Here is a 19,511-nt window from a genome sequence, read left to right on the forward strand (position 1 = left end):
TAGGCTTAGCTGGTCCCTGAAGGCTTTCCAGTTCTAGCTCTCAGTGCAAGGATGCAAAACAAAAAAATTAGAGCCTCACAATTAACATTCAAAATGTCAAGTATTATGTTGTCAAGTTAAAGAATGAAATTTGCTTCCAGGAATATCAGGTACAGAAAAGCTTCTGGAGTGTTTACTCATTTTTTAGGGAAACTCATTCTTTGAATATGTTTGCTGGAGAAAAATAAGCTAACCAGGGAAGTCAGAGTGGCAGCCAGTGTTCAGAGAAATTGCCCACAAGTGTAGCCCTCCAGTTCTTGTTGAATTAGTCATGATACTAGACCTCTACAACAGACATTGAAAGTGTACAATATATTAATATAGCTGAAGCAGAAAAGAATTGGTTCCCTATCTGTGTTTTTATTTTACTTCTTTTTCTCCCCTACAGGAGCTGGGATGCTCAAACGACAGATGTGCAGACCAAAAGCAATGAAATATATTGCTCTGGTTCTGATGGCTGAAAGAAAACCAACACTGACCCTCAAGAGTTTAGGGTATAAATAAAGAGTTTTAGAATTATGCATGAACACTGAGACCAGTGAATAATATCCTGGAAACATGGTGAGAATATACATCCAGTATAAAATAAGCCAGCTCTCAAAGGGAAAGTGATGTGAATGGCTCAAACAACTTTGAAATTAGTGTTAATTTTGATAGCAGCATGAATTTTAGCCCCACATTTCCTCACTTTTACTTACTGATCTTCTAGGTGGAAAATTGAAAAGGTAGGAATCTCTCAAAGAGGAAAATCGATGCTGTTACAATGGATCCTCAGAAACAGCGACAGGGGCATGGCAAAGCAGCTCTGGCATTGGAAGGAACCTTGGCAGTGCTGAACAATCAGATAAAGCATTTTTTACTTGCAAGCCAGTTGAAGCAGGCCTCTAGACAGACCAGTGCCCAGGTGTGTTCTGTTCCTTTAAAATATCAACTCTTACATAAAAGAAAGAGATAGAATAGGAACACAAAAAACCCCCCTAATCCTGTTAATGTCACAAAAAAAAAAAAAAAAAAGTTTTGCCCAAAAGTATAAAAATCCTTGTGTCATGATTAGGGAGTTGTGTTCAGTGGTTTGAGTGTGTATTAATGGTCTCTGTTTTTTCCTTTAAAAAAAAAAAAAAAAAAGCTATCTGTATATCTTATTGTGTCAAGTGACAGGCATCATGTTCTGATGACCTGCAGTTCATGTTTGCAAAACTCTGCCACATTTCTTCTGCCACCTTAAATAAAAAAATCACCAGTGTCTAAAACATTTACATTGAAAGGCTTCACCAAATTTCATATTTTGACCTAATCAGAGTTTACTTCTTTTCCTAGTCAGAATGTGGAGGGCACAAAGGCTCCACAGAACCTGAGCCAAGATACACGTTCCAAGAAGCCCATGGAGCCTGTACTGTGACACACACACACTGTGAGCAGAGGCACAATAATGCACAAGAACAGTTCCTTTGGGTAATTAATGTTTCCTGTATTTCTGGGAGAAACTCTCCCATACTCCTCCTCCTCCTCCCTCCCCAGCTGCTTCAATCCCTGGCTGAAAGGTAATACCACAAAATCCAGCTTTTGTTATCCAGTAGGAGAGCAGCAGTAAACAATTCAAGGACAATAGCCACCAGACATGTGGAAAACACTTCATTTCTACTGAATGGCCACAAAATCCTTTGCTAATTAGAGTTCCTGAACGTTGAAAATAACTATTATATAGTTATTATATATATATATATATATATATATATAAAAATAACAATAACCTGCTTGCTTATTGTTGAAACCCCATGGTTTTTGTGGAATGGAAGATCTGTTTAAAAGCTTTTAAAGACGCAGAAGTGTTTGGATTTGGTTTTTTTTTTAATGATGCTTCGGATTGGAGTACTGAAAAATACAGGTTAAGGAGCAGCTCAACACTGCCAGGTAGTATAGGTCAATAACGACTTCATACTTTACATTTCCAGTGACTTTTGTGGCTTTTAAAAGTCTTTTGCATTGTTCAGTCTCTTGGTGATTTGGCAGACCCCAGCAAAACCCCCATTTCCAGCTCTGGGAAGGCTGTGTTAGCTCCTAGACTTTTGTTCCCAGCCCGCGGCACTTCGTGGCTGTTCCTCTCCCAGGGGATGGCAGCCAGCAGGGACAGCCACCTGCGGCACCTGCACGGCCCCTGCCAGCCTTGGCTGCCAGCCGAGCCAGAGGTGACAGCCTGGAGCGACGATGACAGCCGGTTCCTGAGGCTGGACCCCCCCAAGCCGGGCTCGCCCGTGGGGCTGTGGCACAGACAGCAGTGGCTCAGCCTGGCTCCTCGGCCGCGCTGCAAGCAGACGGGATCCCAAGTGTACAAAAGTCCGCGAGGTCAGGAGATGGTTTTGAGGAGATGGTTTTGAGAGGGGACCTGCTTGGACCCTCATTCCCTAGCGCTGGGGATGCCTCGCACCGGCAGTGCTGTCCCGCCCCGGGGGCAGCGGCTGGAGGGCTGGGCGGTCTCCGGGGCGGGCGGCCCCGCTCCGGACCCGCCTCCCGGCCCGGGGCTGAGCGCCGAGCACCCTCCTCCTCCCCCTGGCCCAGGCGGGGGCTGCCCGCGGCGCCGGGGCCACACAAAGCGGCGAGCGGCGGTGCCTCCGCGCCGCCCGTCCGGCGACAGCCGCGCCGGCCATGGAGCCGCCCGTGCCGCCGCAGGAGCCGCCGCGCCCGCGCTCGCACACGGTCACCACCACCAGCAGCTCCTTCACCGCCAACCTGTCGGCCAGCTCCAGCACCCTCGCCTACGACAGGGAGTTCCTGCGCACCGTGCCCGGGCTCCTCATGGTGACCGAGATTGTGAGTGCCCCGGGGGCGCGGAGGGGCGGGGGAGCCTCGGGGCAGCGCTGGGGTGAGGGATTGGGGTGTCCCTCAGCGCATCACCCGTGCGGCCGCCCGGGGTCCGTGCCCGCAGGTGAAGCGCGGGAAAGGACGAGCCCACGGAAGCAAGAGCGGCTCTACGGCTGGGGCACAAATGTCCCGCCTGGAAACTGGAAAAGTAGCGCAGGGCACACGCGGTCTGTTCAGTCTCCCGTGTTATCTGCGGTATCATCACGTCCCGTAGCGGAAGGACGAGTTTTGGCAGACCGGGAACTGAGTTTTGGAGAGTTTTCTGTAACCACATTGGTTGTGTATGCTTTGCACTTGATAGCACACGAATAGTCATGATGTGAGAGTTAATTAAACAATTTATCTTTGTTTCCTAGGACAAAAAAAAAAACCCATTTCCTTACGTTCTTACTGCTTAGGTACACCTGTGCAGAGTGGGAGATGAACGGACGCCTTTTGGGTTTGGTAGTGAATTTGTATTTTTCAGGTAGTCCCTAAGGTGTAAATGAGCATGCAGAGGGCCAGGCAGTGCTAAATTCGGTCACTTGCCTTAGTGGTAGGCAGTGAACAGCACGACGCCGGGATCCCTCTGCAGGCCCGTGTGCCCTCAGTGTGTTGAGCAAGAGATACTCAGCATCTCCTCTTAAAAACGATCTCTTTAATTCCACTCATCTTTTTGAGTGGAATTTTGAAAGATTCCACTCAAAAAGATGAGTGAATTCGACTCATCTTTTTGAGTGGAATTTTGAAACTTTTTGAGTTTCCTGTGTGAAGTTTTTCTTGTGCTGAAGCTTCAAGGATTAACTTATCATACCATATTCGTTTTCAAGGCTTGAAAACATTGTGCTTCACCAGAGCAGTGGAATGGCTGTTGGTTTTACTGACTTCAAAGTTAAAATAACCAGGCAAAGCTTCAGGCTGATGTGTGATGTGGGACCTCTGGCAGGAACAGTGCCATTGGAGAGAGGATGCACACTGAGATGCCAGATCGCTGTGCAGGCCAATAGTGATGGGGCTGTGAGGTCAGAGCCTGCCCCCAGCTGGTACCCTGTGTGCCAGTGTCCTTGGGAATTGTGTCCATCTCCAGTAGATAGGTGATTGTTTGGCTGTTAATTACAGGAGATGCTTCAATGTCAAAGCTGTGGTAGATCTGTGAATAAATAAGTCTTTGAAACAATAGCTGCTTTCTTTTCCACTCTTTTTCAGTTAGTAATTACAGCAGAGTTATGTACCTTTCTAGTACTTTATCTGAAGAGTGATCCCACTGTAGATTGTTACAGAGGTGCCCAAGGCTTTTCCCGAGCCCTGCTGGAATGTCATATATTCATCCTGGCTGTGAATACTGGATCAGCTGCACTCACATTGAGCTACATGGCCACAGGGCATAGACAGGCTCTTGCTTACTCTTTGCTGGGAGTGTGCCTTCTAGTTTGTGTTGACAGGTGGTGTCATGCAGCTTACCTTTCTAAACAGTGATGATGCTTTTTAGGGGTATTTTGTTTCCTCTCAGCCATTCCTAACTCCTGGGATAATTGTGAAATGTGAACTGAGCAGTTCCTGGCCAACTCAAAGGAGCTAATAGAAGTCTCTAATGGAGATTAACTTTTACTGGTTTGCAGCGGTGTATTTGAGAGAACAAAGTACAGTTCTGATATTAAGCTGAAAGATGTAGGGCAGGTCCTACAGAAGTAGAGTACTGATAGATAGTGCCTTTAAGGAAATACTTCTAATTCTTAACTCCACTTATTTTAAAGCAGCTAGAGTAGCTGTTCTTCTGTGAAATTAAACAAAAATATATCAGTGAAGACCTTTATATGGAATTTGCTGAAAGAACCCCAGTTACTAAAATCAAATAGTGAGTTTATATGTATATATAAATATATATATGTATATATGTATGTATGTATTTGGCATTGGGTTTTGTTTAAACATTTTCCACCAGTTTAGTAAGTTGTTAGTTGTTTGGTTTTTTTTCTGAGCAAAAAATATGCTTTAACAGAGCATGACTAGAGATCCCAAGATCTCTACTTCAAAACTTGCTGTGCATATTCAGCAGTATTGGACCTTTGTACCCTAAATCAGCCTGTTCTGATTGCTGTGCCTTGCCTGCACTGATTGGCCCTTCAGGATATTTCTGACCCTCAGTACTGATGCCCCAGCTTATAGCATGATCCTTCTGCTAAAGATTTGCAAACCTCTAAATAAGACCAGCATGTAATTCAGTCTACCAGGAGTTTGCAGCCTGGTAGATCTTTTCCAGTCTAAGCTCTGAGCTCTAAAGGACAGCTGCTGTTGTAGGAGCATCCTTTTACTTCGGGTGCCCATTCTCTGGGACACCTGTGACATGGACAGGGAAGAGGACTGTTTTTAGTAATATCTGCTATCAGTGCAGCTACTCATCTGCCAGATCCCACGCCCATGTTAAAGCTGAGCTAGAGGCATTAAACAATGGTGCTAAATGCTCTGAGAGTTTGCACTGTGGGGCTGCATAAATATTTGATTATTGCTGCTGTCAGTCAGCAATGTGCATGCAGCAGGAGGGATGCAGTCTGTGTCTCCAGGCTCTGAAACTCTGCTCTCTTCTCTGTGTAGGCAAAGGGCAAATCTATGTTATTCTTTGACCAAAGAGAATGGAAAAGCACAAAGTTATCACATAAATGAAACATTCCAGCCCCCTAAATGGAGGATCTTGATCAGGTTTTGCCCCCACGTCCCTACTTTGCATACTGTGAAGATGAATTAACTGCTGTGTGGATTTCCATGTGTGCTGGTTACCAGCCTACATCTGCACTGAGACTGTGGTTTAATGGCACAGTAAATTCAGCTTAACAGTTCCTACTAAGAGATTCTTTGTAGTCGTGCAAAGCACTGGTCTGCTATTAACTCACTCTGCTGTTTCAAATCTGTTCAAAATGAGTTAGCTTTATAAAGACAGGTTTTATGATGGATCAGGTATTATCCGTCTTTTATGTAGCTGCTTTAGAGCCTGTGTAAATGTGGGATGAGGCTGGCTGTGCCTATTCAGCAGTAATAGAGTTATGTACCCAAACCTGGTTCATCTTAATTCTGTAATGCCTTTTGGTCTAGCACTGCATACATCTAGCATGAATGAGCTCAGAAATGCAGCCTGAAGGGTAGGCTAAATTACCTGGTGCTGACAGATTTCCATTGCCTTTGATGTCTGCCTCCATGACCAAAGCAGGTGCAAGGTTTCTGCCACTCACTTAGAAAGAACTGGGGTCAGTTCATTTCAGTGGAAAGAGCAAAATGGAAAATGCCACTGGGTTTCTGAGAGGCCTTTGGAAACTGGCATAAAACATAACTTTGGTGCACGGAAGGCAGTCCAAAGCACTTATATGCAGAAGTAGTGGTGCTTGCTGGACAGGGCAGGGGCTTTTGACTCTGGAAACTTGCATTTACTGCCCTTAGTTGGCCATTGACTCTGCAGGTTGATTTATCTGCATCTCTCTAACTTCCCAGAATGTCTCATCCATTCATGGAATATGTGTACTAATCTTTGTAAGGAGCACAGAGATCCATTGGTGAAAAGTAGTACAGAAGATGTAAGTGGTGTTACACAAAGTCTTTAAATGAGAAAATGAGATGTCAATTGCCTGGGTTGACACTGAAGTAAAAATACATCATATAAAGTAATTGATACTGATTCCTGCAGTGTAGCACCACCAGTCCCCCTGGAGGATTTACAGTTTCAAAATGAGCAAGTATAGCAATTTCTAGAGCTATCTTTTGAGTGTTTCTTTTCTGTGAAATGATGGCCCAGAAAAGCTACGTTTATCTTCCTGGGACTTTTATGGCCAAGAAAAATGATGGCAAGTTATACCTTCTCGGAGCTTTAAATCAGCTTCTCAAGTCAAGCATTATGGATCACTTTGGGGGGGGGGTGGAGAGTTTTGTGGTTGCTATGGATGTAGTTATAAAAACATTTACTTTCTAGCAGGATGACATTGATCTCTTCAGATTGTTGCTTCACACCAGTGTGTTGCTAGATGGAGCCTCTTGTAAAACTTGCACTACTGATTTTAAGGCTTGTGATGGCTATTTGACCTTGACAAAAACAAATACTTTTATAGCTTGGAAAGGTTTAGAAGGTTATTACTCTGCTGCTGCTGCACATGAGATTTTGTGATGGTGTAAGTTTTTGTTAATTGTACTTACAGTTGCATTTATTTATGCTGTTCTGTGCACATTATTCTTTGAAATGCCCAGAATAAAATAGGTATTTGAAATAGAAGGAATTAATTTACTTTATTAGCACCACATAAAATTGAGGTTCTAATTTATGTTTCTGGACAATAAAAATAATTTTGATCATTGTTCATTATTCTTCTTCAAATGTTATACCTTTGAAGGTTTAATTTATAAAGGAAATGTTGTTGGCTTTGTTTATTCTAGTAGACTGGTGACCCTCAGAATATTAAATAGATATTGAAAGTTAGGTCAGATCTAAGATATTGAGGTTGCCAAAATGAGAACAACTGGAAATGTGCAAGTGTTTGTTCAACAGACTTTTCACCTTTGTCTTTTTCCTGAGAGATGCATCAAACTAATCTACAGATATTCAAGTGTCAAATCAACTCAGCAATAAAGTCATATAAATGCTAAGAAAAACAGCAGTAATACAGAGGGGATGATCTACTGTGAGAAAGCTAAAATATAAAAAAAGTACTTAAAGCTCTCCTTGCATTTAGCTTTTTCTTTTAGTCTTATGGCCTCTCTGACTGCAGTTCAAAGTTTTTTATATATGTACCATCTTCCTCCTGCTCTCTCATTTCTTGGAAAAGCTCAGAAAGCATGGAGGGAGTTCCAAAGATCCTCTTTCCTCACCTGAGTGGCAGCAAGACTTTCTCTTCTTTCAGAAATAGTGGTGATTTTTTTCTTTCTTCTTATAATGCACTTTTTACTCCAGTCATAGCATGTCTGCTTGCAAGTAGTTGACAACACTGAGCTACCTCCTGACATGCTGAACAAGGGCTTTGCCTAGAGGAGATGTACACAAGCACCATCTTAATAATATTCACTTTGAATTACTGAGTGGAAAAAACCAAATCCTGTAGTGACTAGTCAGTCACTTCATCCAGGAGCTTCATGCTCCTATGCATGAATAAGAAAACACACAATATAAAATCTCAGCTCTCTCTTTTGGTCTTGGCCAGACAAAATTCTTGCTGAAGTCAGGTTTCAGTTCTGCCTTTCTTAGGTCCTGTTGTTCCACTGCTAACCCTTAGCTGTCTTTAGTGTACTGAATACACACACCTATATGATTTCCATCTTCCTTTAGGATCATATAGTTATTTAAAGGTCTGTTTCCTGTAAGGTCTTTGGTTTCCTGGACAAGATCAGGGTGTTTCCTCGGGAAGAGAGAACTATTTGGGAGACACAAGAAAACAGAACCTTTTGAATGTGCTCCAAGTGATGATAGAAACAGTGTTCAGGCTAAAATGGTAGGAGGGTGAAAATGCCTCTTAAACTGAATGGAGATAATTTACCAAAGGTCAAAAATGCAAAATATTCTCAATACGTCAGAGTTAAGGTACAACACGTTTGAAATGTCATTATCTCTTGATGAGAAGAATGCTTTAAAGTCATACTTAACATCTACTTTGTTGTTGGGTGGATAGTGAATATAATATAAATCCTTCCCCCTCCCTCCCAAACTCTAGAAATTATTTTTCTTTTGTGCCTGCACAAATTCTTATGTGCATAAACTTAAATTTAAATAAATAAATAAATAGATCTTTTGGGGCTTCAGTGGCCTATGTCTGTATGATAGTGAAATGTGCAGCCCGCCCATTATTCCTAATGGAACAGGCAGAGCTTCCCAGGTGCTATGGCTGGGTGTGAGTCATATGTGAGGGTAAATGCTGAAGGGACCATCATGGTCTGAAGACAAAGGTCAATGATATAGTTGTAAAGAGACTGTGACTGCATTCCTGAAAATTGTCTTTTTCCAGATATGCACAGGAGTCCCAAATCCCTGGGTAATCATGCTATGGGAGGACAGTGGTAATGCCAGATACCTGATAATGATGGAGACACCTGATGGTGCATTTTGTCCTAAAATGAATTCAGATCATGGACTTGTCTGTGTCTCTTTTCTTTGTGGTTGTTAATTTGTTGTTCAGTTGGAATTGTTGGGATTTTTTTTTCCTCCTATTGTGTTATGTTGGGTTTTTTTTTCTCTGTCATTCCTGCTGTTTGTAATTATTTGTTATACACTGTTAAGACCACAGATTAGAGGATCTTGAAGCAGTGTGTGCCTATCTAAAAACCCCTGTTTTCCATGCAGTATATGATGAAGAGGTGTACTTGTTGGCAGCATAGTAGGAATGTGAACAGGAAAAGGACACAGAAATAAGTTGTCTATGGGTCACACTGGATTCTTGCAAAATCATTAATGGCCCCCAGGTTTCTGAGCTCATTAACAAAATGCTGCTTCTAAAGCAGAAGCAGATGCCTTTCACTCCCTGCCCTTCAGATGGGAGTACTCCTGTGTACCTGGGGAGCCCACTGATGTTCCTGCTCTGTTCTGTGCTCTGAACCTCCTGTGTAATACCAACAGGCAGGGCTGGAGCAGTGGTGCCGGAAAGATTCTTCTTAAAAAGAAGAATCTCAAAACCACAGAAAAATTCTCTTGGGGACTCTGAAACCTTGAGAATGGGAAGTGTGGAGGGAATGATGATGTTTTGTTCTTGTTTGTTGATTGCCTTCTCATTCAGTCTACTGTTCTTTCCTGCTCTCTTCTGGGAATAACAGTATATTTAGTATATAATGGTCATGTAGACAAATATGCATATATATATATGCATGTATATACACCCATGCATTTATATAAATAGGTTTTAGCTTCATTTTATTTTGGATAAAGTACAAATTGTATTGTGTGACATTTCTGTGCTTTTTCCCCTCTGAATTCCAGAAAAACAGCAGAAAGTGTGGCCTTGCAGAGAGGACCTAGGTCTTTTTTTTTTTTTTTTTTTTCTAGTGTCAAACAGCAAATAGCTTTTAGCATCCATCAGGCCTTTGGCAAGGTAGTTCTGCTCCTGTGGCCTGAGCCAGTTCCCCATGGAAGCTGCTGGCACTAATTCACCTGCCTCTGAAAGGACCAGATCAGGTATAAGGCTCTTAAAACTCCAGTGGAGGAGGACTGAGTAAGGAAAGAATCAAGTCACTGCTTTCACTGGCACCTGGGACTGGTCCAAGGAAAGTTTGGTGTCATGCTTATGTTAATGAACTTAAAGGGGCTGAGCTCTTGGTTCTACAAGCATTGATACGGTATCCAGGCTTTGCCAGACCTCTTCACTGCACAGGCTTGGATCAGTCCTGGGCGTGGCTGCATTTTTGCCAAGCTAGAGCACAATACTGAGTGTTTACACTGACCATTTTTGCAAACTATGGGTGTGCAGATGTCACTGATGCAAGCGCAGGTTTGCTGAGAGAAAAATCTCCAGAGCAAAGCAAAACCAGTTTCAACAAATTGGTATTGTTGGAGGCATGCAGTCTGTGCAGTTTGTTCTGGGCAGCCACAAAGTTTCTGGTCTGATTTAAGGTGTGCTAAAATCAAATTTTGTACAACTGAGACAAAGTAAGTAGGTGTGGTTATAATCAGTAAGGTGTCAGTTTCTGGATATATCATAATCTAGTTATGAAGAATAAATAAATTTAAAACATCCCAAGCAGGACCCTGGAAAGAGGCCATGTGGGAAAAGCAGCCTCTCTGATCATACTCTGGTAATCACTTCTTGTCTAACTGGTACCCTAATGTGCACAACTTGAAAGGAAATCTGTCAAGAACCTCTGCTTTATACCAGAAAATAAGAACAGTTTGTATCATCAGCTTTAAATGTGGCTGCTGTGTCCAGGCCTGAATTTAAATAAATTCAAGGTGACACCGTCTTTGCACAGATCCATTTATTTAGCCTCAAATTTGTGCAGCTGCTAACAGGCTTCCTTTTTTTTTTTATCTTTCTTGGCTTTTTCTCTTTTTTTCTTTTTTTTTCTTTTTTTTTCCTTCTTTCCCCTGCCCTCCCCCCCTTTATTTTTTCCTGTCTGTTCTTTTAATATATATTTTAGCATAGGTTCTCTGCATTCAACAGTAATGGTATTCCAAAGGCTTCAGCTCATGTGGCAGGTAATAGCTGATTGGGGCAGCGTGGTTTTGAGACTACTGTAGGTGAAAGTTAAAAACTGAGACAGAGTGTTGCAGGCAGGAATTCAGCACTGAGGGACAGGGGAAGAGGAAAACATCTACAATGTGTCTTTAAAATGACACTTCAGCTGATAACATCAGCTTCGGTTGTGCCCAGCCAGAGACAGCCGCTGCAGGGCAGACTGACAAGGATCAGGTGAGGAGAAGGTGAGTCTGTGGTGATTGCCTGTTACTACTGCTGTAGGTTGGAAAGCATAAACTAATGCACAATTGTCCTTTACAGGCTCAGGACACAACTATGATACATGTTGGGGAGAGTGGTGCAATAATTGAGTTCTTAGTGGGGAAAAAGGGACCAAAAAATGACAGCATTTGTGCTGATTTGGTTGTAGTTTAATTTGTAAACGGTGATGTGCCTTGCTATCAGGAACCCCATGTGCTGTTTCAAAGAGCTTGCATGTGTATAGGCACTTAATAATTAACAATTAAAAAACATTATTATGTTATTAAAGTCTTGGAAATTAAGAAGCACCAAAATTAGTTTCACCCTGGCAGTGTTGGTTTCGTATTGAATTGTTTGCAGGTACTAAAATCCAGTCAAAACCTGCTTGATTGTGTTGTTTTTATCAAGAAACTTCTGTCATGGTCATTGCACAGAAGAGTTTTTCTAGGCGGGACAGGGATATTGTGCACACAGCACTGGAGGAAGTCATGTTGTGAGTAAGGAAAGGGATTATTCAAAGGGAGAGGATGGTCTCCTGGCTAATTGCTTCCTTGGAAAATTTGATTTTTATCTTCTCCTTGAACCACAGTGTTCCTAGGGGATGCTAGACAAGGCAAGTAAGCCCTACATTTCATTGTGTTCACTCAACTCCTTGTTTTCTGAATCCCCAGCTTTGGGTCTGAGTTGCAGAAAAAGCAATTATTCTCAGATGTTTCTGGAAGTCAGTAGGAAGCTCTGTGTTCTGAAGATGCACAATGCAGTGCCATAATAAACGCTGTGGGAAAAGAGTTTTCCAGAAATTCGGCAGGAATTGGCTTTTGACTAATTTTAGCGCACTGTCTAAAATTGGGATAGCATACTACTCTGTCTCACAGAGATGTGTTTGTTTATTGCTTGGCTTGTGGGGCAATACAGATAACACAGTGTTTTTCAAGAGCCCAAGCAGATGCAAAGCTGAGTTGCAGTTCTGCAGGCCATGCAAGTAAACAGGCAGAAAGCAAAATAAGGGGAGGCTTTAGTTCTGAGGGAGGTTTTCCCTTCTGTTGCTGCATGCAGGTGGTGATGTGGAGAAGGGGAAAGTATGTGGTCAGAAAATTATAGGTTATAGCATAATGTCTACTTAACCAAGGATAGAATTAAGATGTGTGAAGAACTCGTTTCTGGAAGTGTTGCATACTTAGCTGCAAGTATTTCAACATGTTTATCCCTCTCTCTAGTCCAACCCTCTGCCTCTGTCCCAAGTCCTAATTTTCCAACTCTCTTCTGTGGTGGGTTTGGTTTTGTTTTGTCTCCCTGCCTCCTTCAAGCCCTGCTCTTGTCCAGCAGCTCAGGGCAACTTGCCAAAGGCCTGCTTTGCATGATTTTCATCTGCTTTTCTTCAGGCTTGACAGAGAAAATCAACGTAGAAAATGCAGCTCCTACACTAAAATTTTGGGAAAATGTTGTTTTAAGAGAGGAGGTGTTGGGCAGCTGAAAGAACAGGCTCTGCTCGCTATGAGACATCCACCTTTAATGGTTTCATAAAGCTGTGGGTGGACAAAACTATGAAAAATACCATAGTATTTTAGAACAGTATTAGAAATACTGATAGTGACACAGTGATTTAGGAGGTTGTTGGTGAATATTGTGACATGTTTAGTTCTTGCATTCATCCAGAATGCAGCTTTTTCTAAAACAAAAGGCATAAAGCAGGCTGCACAGAGCTGGATTTTTTGAGACCAACTACAATCTTGTGGTGATCTCAGTGAATGATGAAAAAGGCTGAAAAGCTCTTCAATATAAGAGATTCAGGCTGCATGGAAAAGCAAGATCCCTGCTGGAATTTCTGATTGATGCTTCAAGGCGTCTCTATGAGCATAAGCCAGGTTCATTGGACTGTGCAATACAGTCATAAGAGTTACTGTCAACAGTCATTGCCTGTTGGCCTCCAAGCTGAAAATATTTTCCCTTCCCCATGCTGTTACTAAGATATAGCACAGTACAAATCAATACATTAATTAGTGTTCTTTTTATTTCTCCTAATGCATGGAAAGGAGTTTGGATGCCAAATAAAATTCATACTTGACAGAAAGACAGTAGACATTGGGAAAATACTATATTTAATTTTGGAAAACCACGATCCCTATTTTACTCTTTTGAGTACATTCTTATATTGCTGGGACTTTACTTTCCTCTTGCACACTGCCTTTTAAAGTTATGACCTACTTGAAGAGATGTGGTGTGTTTTCTGTTTGAAACAAGAGCATCCATGTTAAGATGTATAAAACTAATCTTGAACATACAAGGCAGTCCCCTGGAACTGTAATTTAATGATGAAACTTGCCGTGAGTGAAACAGTGATAAACAGCTTCTATGTTACTAGGTACAGTTTCATTGTTCCATTTGGTATATTGAAAGGATTTTCTGTTTAACTTCTCAGCAAAAATGGTAGGAATCTCACCCAGGAGAATGAGGTTTCCAAGCAGTTTTTTTTCAAACTGGGGATTTCTTCCTAGACTTTGGCAATCATGAAACGTGACCAGACACTTGTACAAAGAACTTGACATTCTCTTTATGCAGTAACAGACAACTATCTAGCAAATGTTTGCCTGAAGTAAGCAAGTCAAGATAATGTGTTAAAGGTGAGATGGGGTCTCTTGTAAAGTGTTTTACCAGCTCAAGTTAAAATTAAACTGAGTACACAGCAATAAATGAGAAGGAATTCTCTGAGGTTGGTTACATCTAATTTTCACTTTCTTATTAAGCTGTACAGTATAATGCTAATCTTGAGGGAAAAAAAAAAACAAAAACCACAAACCAAAAGAAAAATCCCTCTCCCCCCAAAAAACCTCCCAAAAAAAAAAAAAAACCCAACTCACCCTATACTATGCCTGAAGTAATTTTCACTCTAAAAACTGAGCTTAATTTCAAAATGCCTCTTCAATTTAGGTCTCAGTTTTAAAAAATGGCAGAGAAGTGAACTTAAAAAAGAACACTTCATTTTGACTTGTGTTGGTTGGTGTTTCTATAGATTACATATTGCATGAACAATGTACAGAAGCAAGAAGATGACCCTGAGAACTGGTGCAAATACAGTCGGGATGAGCTGATGGGAACGAAATCAGATTAAGATCTAATGTACACAAACAATATTGTTGTGAAGAGAAGGTTACAATGAATCAGTTCTTGATGCTCTTAAAACCTGTTGTGAATTTCCCATTGACTTCAGTCGTCCCGACATATCTGCACACGAAATGAAGAGAACATGAAAGCCAACCTGCCGTGAAGTCTGTGTGCTCTGATCAGCGCTGGCATTGTCTGTCAGACTCCTCAGGACAGCAGCTCCTTTCCGAGAGTCGTTTCCTATCCCCTTGTTAGCCTTTGGTGAAGGGCGGCTCTGCTGCTGCTTCCGTTCAGCGCAGAAGAAAAGGGTATGCCCAGAAATTTCCCCACTGGTTTCTTCTGCCATGGATTAGTCTGGTAAAAGAGATCACCTCCTTTAAGACCTTTCTTCTCCAATACCCCTGCCTGGAGCACTCGCTGTCAAATTAGATTCAGATTAGGAGGAGCCTAATTAACAGCTTTTACCATTTTCATGTTGACCTGTTGTGCTAAAATTGACTTTGGGAGAATAACAGGCATGGTTAACCCACTTGGAACCAAGATTACCCCAAAAGTTCCCTGTCATGCTATCTGTTTCTTGGGCACAGTTTCTTTGGCTTGAACATCTAGTTGATAGATGATGAAAGGGGAAGCTGCTCAGATGCATTGCTTGGACATGTTCTTTTATAATCCCAGCTGCCTAATTTATGTATTTCTTCAGAGCTCCCTGTAGTCATGTATCCCATGCCTTATTTTGTAATGAAACACTGATCATTTCTTTTACATCCACATTGTGATTCTATTAAATCCTATGTATCAAAACAGCTCAGCATCACAACTATCAATCTAAATTTGTTTATTCCGTGCAACAGATGGGTTTGTCCCATAGCTGTCCTGCCTTATCACTGGATTATCAAACAATATATGCCTTTTCCTGTATCAAAGACAAATTGCTGTGCATGCTGTGCTCTTCCTTTTCCCTTTGTGTGAACTAGCAAAGCCCCCAGCTTGTGATGCCTTTCAGTGCCCTAATTCCTTTTTGGTTTCTTGGTTTTATGTGCTAAGACCTGTAATATTGTTGGCAGTAGGAGCCATGCCCTCTGTGTTAGCGCACATTTCATCATAGTGGGGTGAGTTTTCAGTGTGTGTGGATGTGGGCATTTTGATATAGCAATAATTCATAGCTTGAAGAAAGAGATATCTGCAAAGTACTACTTTTTTAGTACTACTTTATATATAGGTATAAATTTTTAAAGTTAAAGTTATTGTAAGATTTTTTTCCCTTTTTGATTTGAAACTAGTACTATCAGGCTTTGCAGGGAAAATGTGCTAAGTATCTCTGCACACAGACTTTTTGAACAAAAAGCTGCCTTGTCATTGTATAGGCTTTCCCTTCCCCCCTCAGTGGGAAAACAGGAACTTCTGAGGGGGCAGTAAATAGCTGAAATACACAACAAAGAGCACTTGAACAAAAGGCTGGTAACACCTCATTATTGTATCTGCACTATTGTCATTCTAGGGAAGAAAATATTGAGCAGAAGAAAGCCTTGATCCAAATCTGAGGAAATAGAAAGGGGAAAAGGTGTGGAAGTTAGCTAAGTAAATATAATTTAGTTGATTGTGTATATTGGGATGCTATAATATAAACAGCACTACAGGAAAAGGCTTGGGTTTTTCAGAAGAACTGTTTGGGTGGGAAGGGCAAGCTTGCATAGTGATACGGAGGCTTTTTATTCAAAAAGCTTGTGTGCAGTCAAAGATATTTTCAAAGTGTTTTTCCCCCAAAGCAACTGCAGAGCACCCTCACCCTCACTCTGCCTGTAACCCCTCAGCAAATTGGCTCTGGCTACCTTACCTAGAGCTCTCCTCCCCACGACCTTGGCGTGTGTGCTGCATCACTTGCTGCTTGTGATTCGCAGCTCACATGCAGACAGCCTTTGTCAAAGCCAGGGGCTGCATTTTTGGGTATTGCTACTTTCAGCTGCCTGCACTGCCCCAGCAGCTGGCCCAGTCACAGCTCCCCTCGGCCTGAGTTGTGACGAGCTGTGACCTGAGCACAGCAGTGGTGCTCGACTCTAAACTGTTGGGTGGTGGAGTCTGACAAGGTGACTGCTCTCCATTTATCTGCCTTTCTCACCACCAAGTGGTCGATGCTGTGGGAGCCTTGTCCCCCTTCTCACAGCTCAGTCTGTGCACGAAGCTGTGTCCTGGTCTGCTCAGTGGGCTTTGATAGTGCACGGGATGGGTGGAGGTTGGATGGGATGGAGAGCAAGCTGTGCTATCTCAGTCCAACAGTTTGATGTTGTGCTGAAGAGATTTCCCTGAAATTTAGATCAAAGTTCTAGCCTGGGCTAGGACCGAAGTCACGCTTTGCTACATCCATTTGGGGGTTGTACCAGCTTTCTAACAACATGCTTGTCTCCCAGAGGAAACTGCCCTGCTGATAGAGGAGCTGGAAGGAGAATGTGTGGGAAATACCTTACCACTAAGAGGTGTAATTGCTCTGAACAGTTTCAGGCATGCGGGATTCATTAATCCATAGTAATCCCTGTAGTTTGTAGCCATCCGACATCTGTGAGCTGTATTGGGAAATCAGATTTAGAGGAGAAATGGAATCAAAAATTCTTGAAAACCCAAAATATATTAGCGGTCTTGCGGGGACAATGAAGCATGAGGGAATGCAGTGAGAGCAGCAGCTCTTGGCAATTCTGTGTTTACGCATTACGGGAGGCAAATACAGAATTTCTGGTTTCAGACTGATAGCTCATAAATGCAGAGAGCTGACAAGGTCTCCATGCCTTGCTGTTCACTGCAGTTCACATTCTAGCCTGTGGTGATACCATGAACCAGTGATTTGTTTACCTCAAATACACTGAGCATTAGAGGGCAGTGACTGAGGAGCAGCTTTGTCTGCAGCCACCCTTGCAGGGCATTAACCTCTGGCACAAAAGCAGAGCAAAAATCTGAGGGACATTAAATCATTTCTGCTCACATATTTAAATCTGCATAAGCCAATGGATTGAGGGGATTTTTTCCTTGGTTGGAGACTTTTTTCTTGCACTAGAAAGCTGGCATTTGTCACCAGTTGTTCTGTTCTTTGTTTACATAAGGCCCATTGAAGCAGTTGGAGAACATTATACCCTGCCCCACAAACAGGCATGTATACTTAATTTATGACTTTGGTAGTTTGAATTTCGAGTGTCAGGTATCCCACAGACCTTTTTACTTTGTTCTTTTATGCTGCATGCACTGCTTGAGTATTTATTATAGAGAGCAGCAGGCTGTGGGAAGTCCTTCAGGCTTGCGGACTTTTTTCTTCAGAATCTCGAAAAAGTTATGGAGCTGGAGAAAAAGGAGTTGTCTAAAAGCATGACTGATGTGTAGAGTTGTTTTACTTGTTTGGCCAATTATTTTATTTTCATTTGGCAGTAATATTTTCACTTGCATATAATTCTTCACCCTAAAGTTGCTTTAGTACCCCAAAAATCTCTGCAAAACATTAAATGTGGAACAGTGGTAACAAGCCTTATATATAAGGTCTTACATAGGCCTCTGTTAAAAACTTAATTATGGATTTGTTCTTGATTCCTTCAAAGTCAACTCTTTCTATGATTACCACAAAATAATAAAGAGAAAGATAAAGCAGAATTTTAAAAACCCAACATAGCTTTTTGCCAGAAGCAATGCTAGTATTTGTGATTGCCTCTTGTTCATTTGTGTCTTGTCAACAATTTTGAATATGGCCCTAAGTTCAAAGTTATCTTTGATATATTGGTGACAGATGGACATTTTGGAAAAGGACATGACTTGAAACTGACTTCAGAAAAATTCAGATGAGAAATGGGGCTGGGGTTTTTCACCAATGAAAGCAGCAGACATTACAGCAGCTTTTTTTAGAGACAGGATGAATTTTATCATTGCAACGTCTGTGCCAAGGTGTCATCTCTTCCCAAAAAGCATGTTGTAACTTGAAATCTTTATGCCATTGGCAGCATGGCCAAAATGGTCCTTTCTGACAGTGAAGTCTTTGAACATAAATGCCTCCAGAACAGCGTGTGCAAGTGTTAAATATTTATAGGCATTCAGTTCTTCTGTGTTGTTATTGCAAAGTGTACTCAGGAAAGAAAGCAATTTTGCCAGAGAAGGAAAAGGATTTGTCATTGAGGTGCTTCTATAACATGTGGATCAGTCCTTGTAAAATCCTTAATCTTTACCTAAAAATGTGAATCACAGTCCTTAGGGTTGGATTATTATTCCTGGGACTCAATATAGAAGTAGTTGGCTTCTAAATAGGCAGACAGCAGCAGATCTGAATGCAGATTCCTTATTTCTTTATCATCTTCTTTTCTCCTCTGCTTGTTGGGCAAGGGGGATTGTTTCAACTTTTGATTACTAGAAGATTCTGTCTCACAGCAAGAAAAACTTCTGTATTGTACAAAATCAATTTTTGTGGTTTTCAGCTGTGGAAATTAAAAGATACTTTCAGTCTAAAGGTTTTTTTGAATGAGCAGTTAAGGGTTTCCTCCTGTTTAAATGGATGAAGAATGCAGCAATAGATTTTCATAGCAGGTACTCCCTTTGAATTTTCCATTGCATCATATCTGGCTTTATGACTTTATATCTTAGCTATAGGGCAAAATAAAAGTTATTCCCAAAGAAGTAATAAGCTTCCTATTTTAATGTAGCAGCTAAGACTTGTGAAACAATGCTGCATGCCTGCTAATTTTAGGCATCTCTATTTACGTGGCCTAACAGGAAGATGGAGATGTAAAAATAGCAACAAAGAGCCAGTGACATTATTAATAAAGCAGCTGTATACAGCATTGTTCTCTTGTAGACAGCATTTAAACAAAGTGAACTACATAAATAATCATTTATAATTCATAAGATAGCCATTGTTAGGAATTCTCCTTTAAAAATAATTCACCTTATTAATGTAAAACCAATGGCAAAATGACTTTTTTTTTTTTGTGGATATGTACTTCACATGCACACATGCACCAAATGTTAAAAGTATCTTACAAAACTATTGCCCTTTATTGAGAAGCTGGTATTTTTCTACCCTCAGGAACTATGTCCCTACAGGGGAGATGGGAAGAAGGACGATAGAGTGCTGCAAAACTTCTTTCAAAGGAGGAGTTTGTATGTCTGTAGAAGAGGCAA

At 41.6% G+C, this 19,511-nt stretch overlaps 1 protein-coding gene across 1 annotated transcript in view; it reads left to right on the forward strand.

The window, feature by feature from the left end:
• The first annotated feature begins 2,680 nt into the window (after nt 1-2,680).
• The window catches only part of CMTM8 (CKLF like MARVEL transmembrane domain containing 8), a 34,775-nt gene continuing 17,944 nt past the window's right edge, over nt 2,681-19,511 (forward strand). Inside the window, exon 1 of the mRNA XM_009086146.4 lies at nt 2,681-2,847. Within this exon, the coding sequence (XP_009084394.1) occupies nt 2,683-2,847 (165 nt within the window). The 5' untranslated portion in view covers nt 2,681-2,682. The remainder of the gene's footprint in view (nt 2,848-19,511) is intronic.

The sequence above is a fragment of the Serinus canaria genome, chromosome 2 (genome assembly GCF_022539315.1).
Source record: "Serinus canaria isolate serCan28SL12 chromosome 2, serCan2020, whole genome shotgun sequence".
NCBI classification, from domain to species: domain Eukaryota; kingdom Metazoa; phylum Chordata; class Aves; order Passeriformes; family Fringillidae; genus Serinus; species Serinus canaria.